Source organism: Daktulosphaira vitifoliae, unplaced genomic scaffold (genome assembly GCF_025091365.1).
Source record: "Daktulosphaira vitifoliae isolate Bord-2020 unplaced genomic scaffold, ASM2509136v1 Scaffold_1, whole genome shotgun sequence".
In the NCBI taxonomy this organism is placed as follows: domain Eukaryota; kingdom Metazoa; phylum Arthropoda; class Insecta; order Hemiptera; family Phylloxeridae; genus Daktulosphaira; species Daktulosphaira vitifoliae.
Window position 1 is genome coordinate 3,757,895 of NW_026099572.1, and position 14,981 is coordinate 3,772,875.

A 14,981-nucleotide genomic window follows, 5' to 3' on the forward strand; every position below is an offset into this window, starting at 1 on the left:
AAAGTCTTGGATCGTTTATTCATTCGAAAGAATTATAAGAGTGCAGTAGTTTGTTCTAACAACCAGATTTTGTGCAAAGAAATTTGTTGTAGTTACATTTTTCGTTTGATAAAAAATTAAACTGTAAGTATAAAATGAATTTTTGTAATTATATATACTATTTTTAATGTCATAATATATTTAAAAAAATAAGAATTTTATATTATCAATTTAATTGAACTAAAAAGTTTTTTATCTTTGCAAATTTATTGGAATTCATATTATATAAATTTACATTATAACATTTTATTGTCTTAATTTACAAAGAATATTATAATAAAATGTTAATTATTTCAGATTTTATATCCACTAGCGATTACTTGCTGTTTCAATTGCATTTCGACGGAACTGAAAACTTATACTGTAACAAATACTTGTTGCATCAATTGCATTTTGAGGAATATATAAATAATGTAAGTTCTTTAAATTGTTATTTTAATATTATAAGTTGATTATTAACCAACAGTAAAATTAAATTTTTTTACTAATAATTTATTTGACGTAAAAAGTTATTTTTCTATAAATAAAAATTCGTTTTATCATAATTATTGAATAACGGTAAACAAGTCTAGATATTTTTTTCTAAATAAAGTTATTATTATTTTATTTTAGTTATCATGCCGCAAAATCCTTTTGTACCATTCGATTTTCTACCAGAACCTACTATTGAACTTTTAGTCGAAAGTGAATCTCGAAATTATCGGAATATATGCAAATACCCTGATATGTTTAGAATTGATATATTAGAAAAATTTAGGATAATACATAACCTCAAAAGAGGTTATCCTGTTTTAGTTTTTTACAGTGAAATAGACAACATCATTAGTTGCGGAAATTTCCAATGTAACAATATCCTTTTTTATAATCGTGATTATTTTAAAGTTGAAGAATTTATATTAATTCAACATGCTAGGGATGTGCAAGAATTAGCTAAAACAATATTATGTTCCGAATGTAATATTCGCTGTACATACCTTATGATTGATGTTAACTATTTTGAAAATCTTACCACATATAAAATTAATTTACAACAAATTAAAAATACAAGAGTAAATAATATTGATATAAGATCTTTAGTTCAACATTTTTAGTTATGAAAAAAATAATAAAATATCGAAATATGTTTTGTATGTATTTAAATAGAATTTTTACTCTGTTAAATAAAAAATTTTTTTTAGTAAAATGGATGTTGTAAAAAAACTTAAATCACAAGCTAAAAATGAATATGTCTCTATGTCATCATTACAATTGGATCGTCCATATCCAGTAACACAGCTGAGAGCTGTTGAAACCAGATATGGACACACCATAATTGCACGATTGGAAAATGGTTGCCAGTTATGTCTACCAAAATCTATATTTCTTTCCGATGAAGAAATAGAGCATTTTAATAGCAGTGAAAAAAAATTATGTTTAATATATCATGGAAAACGTGGTAAAGCATATAACTTTTCTTTTATATAATTCAAAAAATAATAAAACGTTCATAATTTTTTTACAAACAATTAACAATAATTTACGAAAAACTTATAATTTATAATTAATTAATTATAGTCTATAATCTGATATTAAATTTTATGTTATAACTTTATTTTACTAACATAAAATTGTATTGTAATTGATTGAAATAAAATTTTCCTAATAACAAATTATCATTTTGTTGATATTTTCACATTGTAAGTTTAAAACTTTATTAATAATTTATATTTATATTTTTAAATTTTAATTTATAAATAATAAATCGTACATATAAATATATACTAGGGTGGTCTTTAGTTATACTAGACAAAAAAAAAGTTAAATTATTTTCAATGTCTCACCCCTCCCATATTGTTCAATATGATGAGAAAGTAATTTGGGTAAAATTTTATCATGATAAACCACCCCCTTCACGTGCCTGTAAAGGGTTACAAATTGACAAAAAGGGTAGTTTTTTAGTTTTTTTTAATTAACTTCAAACCTGATGACTGTAGCGTAAAAATGTATACCAACTTAATTATTGTTCATTAAATTTTGCATAAAAAATATAATAATCAAATTTTCCGTAAGTTCATTATTTCCCGAAAAAAATTAATAAAACTGTAAAAAAAAATTTTTCTCCCAAAATAAATTTTTTTATGGTTATTTAATTATTTAGAACAAATTATTAGAGATACGATAAAATGTTTCATATGAAAGTTGTACGAAATTTAATTTCCTTAAAAAAATAATTTTAATTTAAGTGTATTGGCCATTATGATAAAACAAGTTGTCAATAATCTCCAAATAAAATAGGACGATACCTTGTTATCGAAATCTATTTATACCAATATGCTAGATGTGAAGTGGGAAATTACTTTTATGGCTTATGCTATTGATTACATCACAGTTGTCAGTTACATTTCAATTATATACACTATTTTTTAAATTTTATACATGTATTTATGTATGCTTAATTAATTTCTTCCATTCTTAATAATGGCTACAAAACTTAGAATAAATATTTATTTAGTGGGGAATGAATCAAATCAAATAACTGGTGGTAAATTGCCATCTAATAGACAAGTATTTTTAGTTTTCTTTTATAATTTACGTGTTGTGAAATTAAATATGCGTCAAAGTGCACATTTGGCTATAAAAGAAACAATAATTTTTTGGGTAAAAGCAAGAATTCCTGTAAGGGACACTCAACATTGTGTAGCCAAATTAGAAAATTTTTATCAAAAATGGAGATCAGTTCAAAAAAATCGTAAATCTAGAACAAAATGGCAAGTTAGTTTAGAGAATCAGTTTTCAGAAACTTTGGACGATTTATTTGATATAGCACATGCAGATGCTCTTAATATAATAAGTAATTATTACTCTTAACTTTTATACATTTTAATACAAAGTGAAGTCAATTTAGAATGTTATCGAAAAAAGTCGATAATTTAATTTTAATGAGGGCCATTTTTACTTTATACAATTCATTGTAGAATTAGACATTAAGTGAAAATTANTGGAATACAATGAATTAGACATTAAGTGAAAATTAGAGATTTTTAATAAACTTTGCTAGTCGTCTAACGTGTTTTAAATATTTTCATAAAAAATGTCCCGAAAAACAAAAAATATTCTCTATTATTAATTTTATATTTAACATGCAATAATAATTAAATTTTTACCGCTCTAATATTTATAATAATTTTTATCTATTTTTGTGTCGTAATAAAGTAACAATGGTTCTCATTAAAATTTCGGTGATCAACTATTTTTGATTCATCCTAACCCCTATATTTAAACACATACATTAAAATAAATATTAACATTTTAAACGCGGTAGATAAACATTTTAAATGTGTGATGGTGTCACGTTTTCATAATCGTGAGAATTATTTTAATAAAATACAGACAGCACATCCGCTGCCTGAGACTGGTGAATTAACAAATAATATTTATTGCCAAATCGGCAATAGGTGTAATTATTATAAAAACCCAATAGACCTGACCATCGTCGTCAGTCGACTCCAGTGCCTTGTGTCATTCATCAGTCTCAGTACTCGGTTGTCGCTGTCCGGCTTACTGTTTAAAGTAAAGTCTTTGTTTATTCCTTTTCTAACCTATATACTCTTTTCCTCGACATTTCAAAGTACTTGTGTCTTGCACTTCGTCTGCACCTCGTACTTCATTATCCTCTCCTAATAACTAAAGTACTTGTGTCTTGCACTTCGTCTGCACCTCGTACTTCATTGTCCTCTCCTATACCCCAAGTATTTGTGTTTTGCACTTCGTCTGCACCTCATACTTTGGGCTCTTTTTGCGTACACCTGGTATTTGTGTCTTGCACTTCGTCTGCACCTCATACCTAGGTGTTACTCTTATTCTCCCTTCCTATAACAACAGCCTTTCGACACCCACAGCTAACCCGGAGTGTCAGCCGAGCACGGTGACTGCTGTACGACAACACGCACGTGAATACCTAGACAGCAGGCACCACCTCCTCATATTCATCTTCGTACACACATAGTTACACATTCACACTTACACTTAGTTTTTCTCTTTCCTGTGTTACGACAAATGAAACACCGTTGAATAATAAATTTTTTAAAAATTAAAAAAAAATTTTTTTAGAAATTCAGGAAGATAAAAAATTTTTACTAGCTCAAAGACAGAAAGGGCGAGTAGGCTATATGGCTGGAGTTGATGAAAAATTAGTATAAATTGAAAAAAGAAAAGCTAATCGTTCACATGACGAGATTGAACAAATTTGTAAGTTAATATTTTATTGAGAACTATGAAATTTGTATTAATTTATAATATTTTTAGATAACAAAATTGAGTTCATTTCTACATCTTCATTAAATGAAAATGAATCTGATATAGAGCTTGACGAAAAGCTTTGTGGTCCATCAACAAGTTCGGCTATTGTTATAAGTGGTCGAGGGAAAATTGATTTTATAACAGACCGACTTGTTGCGGTTCTTGATCGTTGCAAAATTAGCGACAGAGATGCTGTTTNGCGGTTCTTGATCATTGCAAGATTAGCGACAGAGATGCTGTTCATCTTTTAATAGCTGTCGCAGAAGCATTAGGTCATGATGTGCATAATCTTATAATTAATCGTACCTCAATTAAGAATCGTCGTCAAAATATACGACAGAACGTAGCTGAACATATAAAAAAAAATTTTAATACTGAATCAAATGCAGTCATTATTCATTGGGATGGTAAGTTATTACCCTTAAGCAATTTAATGCGTCAAGAGAGACTTCCAGTTGTTGTGACTTTTGATAGAACTGAACAGCTTCTTGGAGTTCCAAAACTAAATTCTGGAACTGGTGAACAAATTGCAGCATCTGTCTATCAACTACTTCTCGAGTGGAACCTTACTGAAAAAGTGAATGCTCTTTGTTGTGATACCACCGCATCAAATATGGGATTCAATATTTGAATTAAAAATGAAACATCATTCATCGGGGCCCGAAATACAATTATTCAAACGATTTCAAATTGAGTGGAATAAAATGGATTTAACCAACTTCTCTTGTGGAGTTGAAGACGACGAGGTAAAAATTATATTAAATGATGTAATTAGCAATATAAAAACGTTTTGCTCTCATGAATTAGAACAGAATTATAGTAGAGATGACTACAAGGAATTTTTAGAGCTTGCATTAATTTTTCTGGGAGGAGACGAGCATAGGAAAATAAAATTCAAAACTCCTGGTGCTATACATCATGCAAGGTGGTTGGCAAAGGCCTTATACTCCTTCAAAATTTATTTATTTCGCAAACAATTTAAATTAACAAAAAATGAAGAAAAAGGATTACGAGATATATGTATATTTCTTATCCGCTTATACAAAAAAAGCTTGGTTTACAGCACCTTTAGCAATAAAAGCGCCCTACCAAGATTTTAATTTTTTGAAAAATCTGTCATCATATTATGATAATGAAGTGGCCCAAACTGCATTAAAAAAAATATGTGGTCATCTGTGATACTTAAACGAAGAAACTCTAGCAATGACATTTTTTGACAATAAAGTGCCGAATTATTTGAAAAAAAAAATGTCAACATCTCTAACAGCAAAAAAAAATAGTAATGTGAAAATAAAACAATTACCACTTAAACCAGAAGATATAAAAAATTTAATTTCAAAAGATTTAAGTTTTTTAGTATCGACTAACACTAACAAGTTTTTTGAACGATTTAATATTGATAAACAGTTCTTGACATACAGTCCAGAAACATGGTCAACTTATGATACTTACAATAAGGGCTTAGAAATAGTTAAAAATATTAGAGTTGTAAATGATACAGCAGAGAGAGGTGTCAAACTTAANAACACAGCTGAGAGCTGTTGAAACCAGATATGGACACACCATAATTGCACGATTGGAAAATGGTTGCCAGTTATGTCTACCAAAATCTATATTTCTTTCCGATGAAGAAATAGAGCATTTTAATAGCAGTGAAAAAAAATTATGTTTAATATATCATGGAAAACGTGGTAAAGCATATAACTTTTCTTTTATATAATTCAAAAAATAATAAAACGTTCATAATTTTTTTACAAACAATTAACAATAATTTACGAAAAACTTATAATTTATAATTAATTAATTATAGTCTATAATCTGATATTTATGTTATAACTTTATTTTACTAACATAAAATTGTATTGTAATTGATTGAAATAAAATTTTCCTAATAACAAATTATCATTTTGTTGATATTTTCACATTGTAAGTTTAAAACTTTATTAATAATTTATATTTATATTTTTAAATTTAAATTTATAAATAATAAATCGTACATATAAATATATACATATAGATAATCAAAAAATAAATCTATTTAATTTATGTGGAGAGATTAATATCGGTATAATCATTAGTATTAATATATTAGTTATAGGACAATGAATGAAAAAAAACTATTTTTATAATTCTAAAATGATATCTTATACATGTAATTGATTATATCATTAGCACTATTTTCNGATATCTTATACATGTAATTGATTTTATCATTAGCACTATTTTGCTTATAGAAAATTAATTTGTTGAAGGTTTAATTATTATTTAAAGAGAAATTTACTTTTTACGCCAAATAAAAATTATTCATAATATAATATATCAAATGATATAAAAATTGGTATGCAAATCTATATACATTTTTTTCAATATTTTGTTGTATAAATGGTATTATCTAATTTTGTTGATATTTTCACATTGTAAGGTTAAAATTTTGTTACAAATTTAAATATATATATATAGTAAAAAAAATCTATTTAATTTATGTGGAGAGAATTATGTTGGTATAATCATTAGTATTAATATATTAGCTAAAGGAAAATGAATAAAAAAAACTATTTTTATAATTTTAAAATAACTGTCTACACATATAATTGATTATTTCATTAGTACTACTTTGCTTGTAGAAAATTAATTTGTTGAAGGTTTAACTATTATTTAAAGAGAAATGTACTTTTTAAAAAAATAAAAATTATTCATAATATAATATAATATAATAAATGATATTTAAAAAAACTGTGGAATGCTACTCTATATACTTTTTTTCATTATTTAGTTGTATAAATGTTATAATCTGATTTTGTAGATATTTTCACATTGTAAGCTTAAAACTTTGTTACAAATTTAAATATATATATATATATATAATAATAAAAATAAATCTATTTAATTTATGTGGAGAGATTATAAAGTATAAAAGAAAAAAAAGGTTTTGGTACAATCATTAGTATTAATATAATAGCTACAGGAAAATGAATAAAAAAACTATTTTTATAATTTTAAAATTATAAAATAAACTTAAAAAATATACTTTTTACGTCAAATAAAAAAAATTTCATAGTATAACATAATAAATGATATTTAAAAAACTATGAAATGTTACTCTATATACTTTTTTCATTATTTAGTTGTATAAATGATGATGTCTGATACAGTTTGTGGTTGTGGTGCAATATTCCGGGACATCGATAGTCTTCAAAAACATTGCAACAATAATTTGAATCATAGACCAACAATTTATTGCACTGTAGGAAAACCTAAAAAAAACTGTTTTCCAACACATAGTTCGGACTCAAATATGGTAAAAGTTACAAAAAAACAGTGTATGGGCTTAGTAGGATCAGGATTCAAAAAAATTAATTCGGCCTTAAAAGGTGGTGTAAGAAATTTTTTTTTGAAAAATAATACAATTGTTGATGACATTGTCGATTTCATGGTTGAAATAAATCACGAAATAATAAATTTATTAAAAATGTTAACTGTAAAGGGTATGGTAAAATTCAATGTTTTACTACATACAACGTACTTTCATACTGTAACTGGTGAGTTCAAAGATGTATCATTCAAGTCGCGCAATAAAACAGTAGACTTAGGAACCGATTTTACATCAGTAATGGAAAAAATAACATTAAAGTTGGAAACTGAAAAACAAGAAATGGAAATCAAGCAAAGTGGATGGTCGCTAATATCAATTGATGGTATTTTGTTGAGAGTACATAAATTGAACCCACTGAAGGGATCATCGTATATTGAATTACCATCGTGTATAAAAAACAAAAAGGCTGTTGTAAATATTAAAAACGATGATCAACAATGTTTCAAATGGTCAATCTTATGTCATTACAATAAAAGAGTTAAAAGAAGTGATTGGAATGTTGCATATATTGAATTAGAACAATGTTTGAACATAGATTTTTTTGGTATTGATTTTCCAACACCAATTGAACAAATTAATCGCTTCGAACGAAAAAATCCTACAATATCGGTAAATGTGTATGCGTTGGACAATAAAAACATTGTTTTTCCATTGCGTGTAACTAAATCCAAAACCGCTACAGATCATATTGATTTACTATACTTGAAAAATAATGAAACTAACCACTATTGTTACATCTCAAAATTTTCAAGGCTTGTATCAAAACAACGCTCAAAAAGTAAACGACAAGAATATCATTGTAAACGATGTCTCAGCGTATTTAACGAGCAACCGTTATTAACTCGTGCGAGTGGGAAAGAGGGACTTAAAGAACATGTAAAAATGTGTGGAAAATTCAAGGAGGCTCGCATTGTTCTACCACAGCCTAACTCTGATCTTTCAATATTATGTTTTAAAAACACAAGACGAGAAGAAGCAATACCGTTAGTTATCTACGCTGATATGGAAAGTTTACTTGTTCGAACGATGGAACAAATATCGGACAAGTCTATGATTGTACAAAAACATAAACCAATGAGTTATTGTTTTTACTTAGTACGCAACTCCAAAATATTACCGCAAAACATGTGTCAGGGATTACCGGAGGAACCAGTAATGTATCGAGGACCTGATGCTGCTAAACATTTTGTATCAGCGTTGGTGGATATTGGAAAACAAGTATCAGATATCATGAAAATTAACATCGAGATGAATCCTCTAACTTCTGAGGAACAACATCGTTTCAATACCACAAAACATTGCGACTCGTGTTTAATAGAGTTTACCGATAAGTTAGTAAAAGTCAAGGATCATAATCATTGGACGGCAAAATTTCGAGCTGTTTTATGCCACAAATGTAATTTACAACGACGATATTCCGCATTCATACCAGTTATCATGCATGGTCTTTCAAACTATGACTCGCACATGATAATACCAGAAATGGCTTACGACAATAAAGACATTACTGTTATAGCACAATCCGAAGAAAAATATATTTCGTTCAGTAAGACAATAAGCGATTATTTTCAACTTCGATTTATAGATTCATATCGATTTTTGCAAGCGAGTTTGTATCAACTTACAACCACCTTGACTTTACCTGATTTTGCACATACATTAAATGTCTTTAAATCGTTGGAGTTGGTCACACGGAAATCGGTTTTCCCATACGAATACGTAGACAGTTGGGAAAAACTCGACGAAAATCAGTTGCCAACCCGCGAAAATTTTTACAGTTCCATTACGAAAAATACAGTATCCGAAGAGGACTATGAACATGCAAAAAAAATGTGGCAACACTTTGAATGCAAAACTATTGGTGATTATAGTGACAAGTATTTACTTGTCGACGTTATGGTATGTTGTTAATTTTTTTAGTAATTAACAATTATAAATACATTTATTTTTTAGGTACTTGCTGACATATTTGAAAAGTTTCGCGCGGAGAGTTTAAAAAATTATTCTCTGGATCCCACTCATTATTACTCATGTCCAGCCCTATCATTTGATGCTATGTTAAAATATACTGATGTCAACATTGAATTGATAACAGACCCAGATATGTTATTAATGTTTGAATTGGGTATACGTGGAGGTTTGACACAAGTATGTGTGATTATTAAAAATATAAAAATATGTTTAATAATATTTATAAATATATACATATTTATATATATATATATTTAATATAGGTCAATCAGCGGTATGCTCGAGCAAATCATCCAGGTATCTCTGACTACAATCCCAATATTCCACATAAATATCTTCAATACCTAGATGCTACAAATTTATATGGAACAGGTAGTTTTTTTTTTAAAATAAAAAAAATTAATATTTGTGTAAAAAAACATTTGTTTTTTTAAGCAATGATGGAACCGATGCCACTTGGTAATTTTGAATGGTCAACTGTTACATTGGAGGAAATACTTGACACAGCTGAGGATGCTGATCATGGATATCTTGTGCAAGTCGATGTAGATTATCCACAACATTTACATGATTTACACAACGATTTACCATTTTTTCCGGTAAACGAGCGACCACCTCTACCGTCTGCCAAATACAAAAAACTGATGACCACATTGTTTCCAAAACGTAATTACGTTGTACACTATCGAACATTAAAGCAAGCGGTAAAACACGGTGTGGTTATCACAAAACTGCATAAAGTCATAAAGTTTAAACAATCTCGATGGTTGGCACCCTACATCCAAATGAATACAGAATTACGTAAAAAAGCCTCCAACAAGTTTGAACAAGATCTACCAAAATATATGATCAACTCCAACTATGGTATTACTAATATTTTTATACGTTTAATTTTTTTAATAATAAAAATTTTTAATTTTACTAGGTAAAACATTGGAAAACGTGAGAAAACATCAAAGTATTCAACTCGTTTGTAACGAAGATAAATTATCAAAACTGGTAGCGAAACCGTCGTTTGGTCACACCACAATATTTAATGAAAACCTTGTAGCTGTACACATGTATAAAGAAAAAATTAATTTTTTTAAACCCATTTTTATTGGACAGGCCGTGTTGGATATTAGTAAATGTATCATGTACAAGTTTCATTATGATATAATGCAACCATTTTATGGTCCTGAAAGACTTAGACTCGTGTATATGGATACAGACAGTTTTATTTATTTAATATTAACGCATAGTTTTCAGGATGATTTGAAAAAATATCTGTTTGAATACTTCGACACTTCCAACTATCCCACTGATTATCCATGTTACAGTGATAAACGTAAAAAACAACCGGGTACATTTACCGACGAATGTAAAGGTATGCATATGGAGAAAATTGTTGCACTCTTGCCCAAAGTCTATGCGTACCTGATTGCCTACAAAAATTATAAAAACGTTTTGCGGCAAGAAGAAGTGAAGCGATTGAAGGGTATTAGTATGGGTGTAGTGAAACATGAAATAAATATGGTTGACTATTTAAATTGTTTGCGAAATAAACTAAAACAAATTCACAAGAAAATTTCCATCATACGTTCAAAACATCACAATGTTTTGACGGTAGAAACGAGGAAACTCGCATTGTCCAACAACTATGACAAGCGTGCAATAGTCGGTGATGAGTTTGAGTATAAAAATGTATATACAAAAGCGTGGGGACATTATTCTTTAAATACATAACAATTTATTTTGTATAAAATATATTATTGTATTTAGTATTTTATTAACAATATATGTCAATTTATTATATAATCTTTAATTTATAATTTATTTATGAAAAATATACTTATTGTAGAAATAAAAATGAATATTATAAAGTATTCGTGTTTATATATATATATTTTTTAATATAATAGCATTACATGTTATAATTCATCCATTGTTTTAAACATATAGTCTTATATAAACTGCACATATTTGGGTTGTTCATGTGTCGGATACAACATGGTTTTGTAATACAACTTAAATTGTACAGAGGAGGACAGTCCAAATCCTCTACGTTGACTATACGTTGTCCTGGTATGTACTTTTCCACTACTTGCTTTTTTACAGCTCCCTTCACGTAAATGGTTTCGCATCGCAAGAGTTTCATTATTCTCGGCAACTCATTGTATTCCACATCCCCGCAACGTGTATCCATTCCATGTAGGTATTTTTTCAACCAAAAGTTTGTTTTAGCATCCTCCTTGATACTTTTTGGATGTTTGAACATCCAATGGGCGAAAGAAGTGCAGTCTATGGCAATAGCAGTCAGTTCCTTGACCAAAAACGATCGGTCAGCTGCTACAATACCTTGTATATCGACAATCATTGAGGTAAGATATTGGTTTTCGGTATCCATGAATTGTGTTCTGGGCCAAATCCTAACCATTTAACGTAACACTGATCTCCTTGTGTTCGCAACACTCGTTCGACTAAATACATGTCCGGATAACTGGTCTTGTTCAGCTCTTCGGTGTAAAACACACCACGTATTGGATTTCCCTGATAGTCTTCTAGATAGTAAGTTGGTGGTACTGATTGTCTAACCTTGACTATGGTAAATAGTTCGGTGCTCCAGTTCGGCAAATAACCCTTGTCAAACACTGATTTATGTACACTAATCCGAACTTTGTCACCCACGTGGAATTTTATCGGTAAATTATCGGGTATTTTGCGTAACTTGAGTCGAACCAGGTCGGGGTTTTGCACAGCTTGCACCGGTATCATTCCGATTGTTCTATGTTTACGCACGTTATTGTATTCGTGCAACAGCGTAGGCAACCGATTCACCCACTTGTACGAACCACGTGCACTAAAATCGCACCACATTGCGTTTTTCAACGTGCGGTTAAAACGTTCCACGAGACAGGCTTTCATAGTGGAATAAGTTGAATAGTGATTGATTGCATATTGTGACATCAGTTTTTGAAACTGTTTGTTGTAGAATTCTTTACCATTGTCCGTTTGCAAAAGTTTAGGATGACGACCTTGTTTTAATATTCCATTCATGGCAGCAGTAACTTCTTTGGCTGTTTTATTTTTCAACGGAATGGCCCACGCATATTTTGAAAATCCATCGATGCACGTTAAAATATACCGATGATGTCGATCGGGGTATACGCGCATTTCCACGAGGTCAGCATGCCAAACATCATCGAGACCTTTGATATTTATTCGAGCACGGGTGTACGTCCTACGGGCCTGCTGATGTAGTTCATAGGCAATGTTCTTATTCATAATGTTGATGGTATTTGTTCAATGTAACCGGTTTCCTGCAACTCTTCCAATATAGAAATGATTTCCGGTGCAACTCCAGTGTTACCAGCTGACCGGGCCGATATCAATAAACGTAAACGATCTACGAGCTCGTTGGGTTCGTCCCAGTACACATACTCTTTTTTCTTGTTGTTCAACCTTAACTGTAGACCCGCACCGATAATAGATGTGTCACTGATGCTGCTGTTTTCAAATAATGGTAAGGAATTGTTTGCGCTACCACCATCATTGTTTTCAAACAATGGTTTAATAGTGTTAACATATTTTTGACCTCCTTTTTTTAATGTTCCGTCTTTATTCAAATGTACACCGGTTTCGAGTAAAATTGTTTTGTATGCCTGCAAATCCGATTCGGAGTAAACACCGGGATTTTTCGAAAAAAGTAAATCCACNGCCTGCAAATCCGATTCGGAGTAAACACCGGGATTTTTCGAAAAAAGTAAGTCCACAAGACCTAATGTCAGCAGGAATTTTTTCTCCAGTACGTTGATTATTCCTCCATTGACAAAGATATTGTCGACTCCACCTATTGTCAATGTTCCTTCTGGTGTCACTTTTGGTCCATACATTTTGTCTCTGTTCGGGTTCATTGACCATTGGTGCATGTACTGATGGAAAAACCCATCATCATGTTCCATATTGTATCTATCATCATTTAAACTTTTGATGGATTGCTGTAGTTGTTGTTCATGTTGTTGTTGCTGCTGCTGTTGCTGTTGCTGTTGCTGTGTCACGATTTTATCCAATGGTGCAATGATTGGTGCCAATTCTCGTTTTACGCGACTCAATGAATCCGCTTCACCACGATGCAATTCCGTGTACTTTTTTCGAACATTTTCCCGGGCTTCCGTCAATAATTTCAACAACGTTTTTTTTTCTTCACGAATTCTATTATTAATAGTACTCATATCGTCACAAATGTGTCAAACTTGTATCTATACCGGCCACCGTCACGCGCGAAGTCTAAACAAATCACTGCAAATCCATACCGGTCTTTGTTCCAACAATGTTTGCAAAAATCTTTGAATTCGCCGAATTTCATATCGCAACACACGTATTCATCGTACGCGTGCCGTAGATTAACTTCATCCTGTCGGAACACCCGCAATCAATCGGTGGAATGCTGGGATTCCGACCTCATGTATTGGGACCGAAAATGGAACACATGTCGGATTTCCCGTTATCTATTACAAAGGTGACATGCATACGAGTTGACTGCAATATAATTGTTGGCTCGTACCACGAAGGACGTCAATCGCATACATTGCATGAATTCTTTCCAAACGTACCACCGGGTTACCATATTATCGAATGTCCCAGACAAGTCGTTTACTATCCATTAAACACAAACGTATTGAATACGATTCGAATCACATTGCTCGATCAAGACGGTCAACGTGTCAACTTAAGAGGTGAAAAATTAACAGTACGTCTACACATCAAACAAGATGGATGAAAGTACGATGACGTTATGGGACCGTATAAAACAAATTGATTCCTCACATATTGGATTATTTTTGTGCATACTAGTCACAGTCGTGCAACTATTACTGCTCCTTCAAACATCCGACAATAGCTGTCAGCTGATAAACAGTGACAATAACAACAACAACAACAACAGTTCAGCTACAATTTATCGTTTGGAAGCACTGGCTCGAGAACTTTATTCAGTCGATGACCGTGTCTTTATATTGGAAAAACGTGTTGACACTCTTTAAATGCCTCTGAGTTTCAACAAGAGTGTAGTGCACCATCATTTGGGTGATGGCATATACTCTACGACGGAGCAACGGAACAATCGTGTGACGCTATCGCAGCAGCAACAACTCACAAAGGAAAATATTGAATTTTTAAAATCATTAGGTTGTCGAGTCAATCATGGCCGAGTACTTACACGTGTTGGAAAAATGTCAACAAGACGACAGCGTAAAACGTGAATACTATCTAGAACATCAGAGCTACAACAACTCGTACGAACACAACGATGAAATCCGCATCGAGGTACGTAACAAGGAGA

General features: G+C 30.5%; 3 protein-coding genes across 5 annotated transcripts in view; 2 read left to right on the top strand and 1 right to left on the bottom strand.

The window, feature by feature from the left end:
• The window catches only part of LOC126896390 (uncharacterized), a 39,929-nt gene that overhangs the window by 5,170 nt on the left and 19,778 nt on the right, over positions 1-14,981 (bottom strand). The window lies entirely within an intron of this gene.
• Positions 8-11,448, top strand: LOC126896366 (uncharacterized). Of its 2 annotated transcripts, XM_050669080.1 has the most exons (7): positions 8-123; positions 337-452; positions 7,443-9,589; positions 9,644-9,838; positions 9,925-10,033; positions 10,097-10,525; positions 10,587-11,448. In XM_050669080.1, the coding sequence occupies exons 3-7, from the start codon at positions 7,451-7,453 to the stop codon at positions 11,384-11,386; spliced, it is 3,672 nt and encodes a 1,223-aa protein (XP_050525037.1). In that variant the 5' UTR covers positions 8-123; positions 337-452; positions 7,443-7,450; the 3' UTR covers positions 11,387-11,448. The 2 variants fall into 2 exon arrangements, with proteins under 2 accessions (XP_050525037.1, XP_050525038.1); XM_050669081.1 differs by lacking the exons at positions 8-123; positions 337-452 and adding an exon at positions 5,850-6,008.
• LOC126896392 (uncharacterized) lies at positions 2,277-4,247 on the top strand. Of its 2 annotated transcripts, none has more exons than XM_050669146.1 (2): positions 2,277-2,869; positions 4,129-4,247. In XM_050669146.1, the coding sequence occupies exons 1-2, from the start codon at positions 2,497-2,499 to the stop codon at positions 4,215-4,217; spliced, it is 462 nt and encodes a 153-aa protein (XP_050525103.1). In that variant the 5' UTR covers positions 2,277-2,496; the 3' UTR covers positions 4,218-4,247. The 2 variants fall into 2 exon arrangements, with proteins under 2 accessions (XP_050525103.1, XP_050525104.1); XM_050669147.1 differs by having other exon boundaries at positions 4,137-4,242.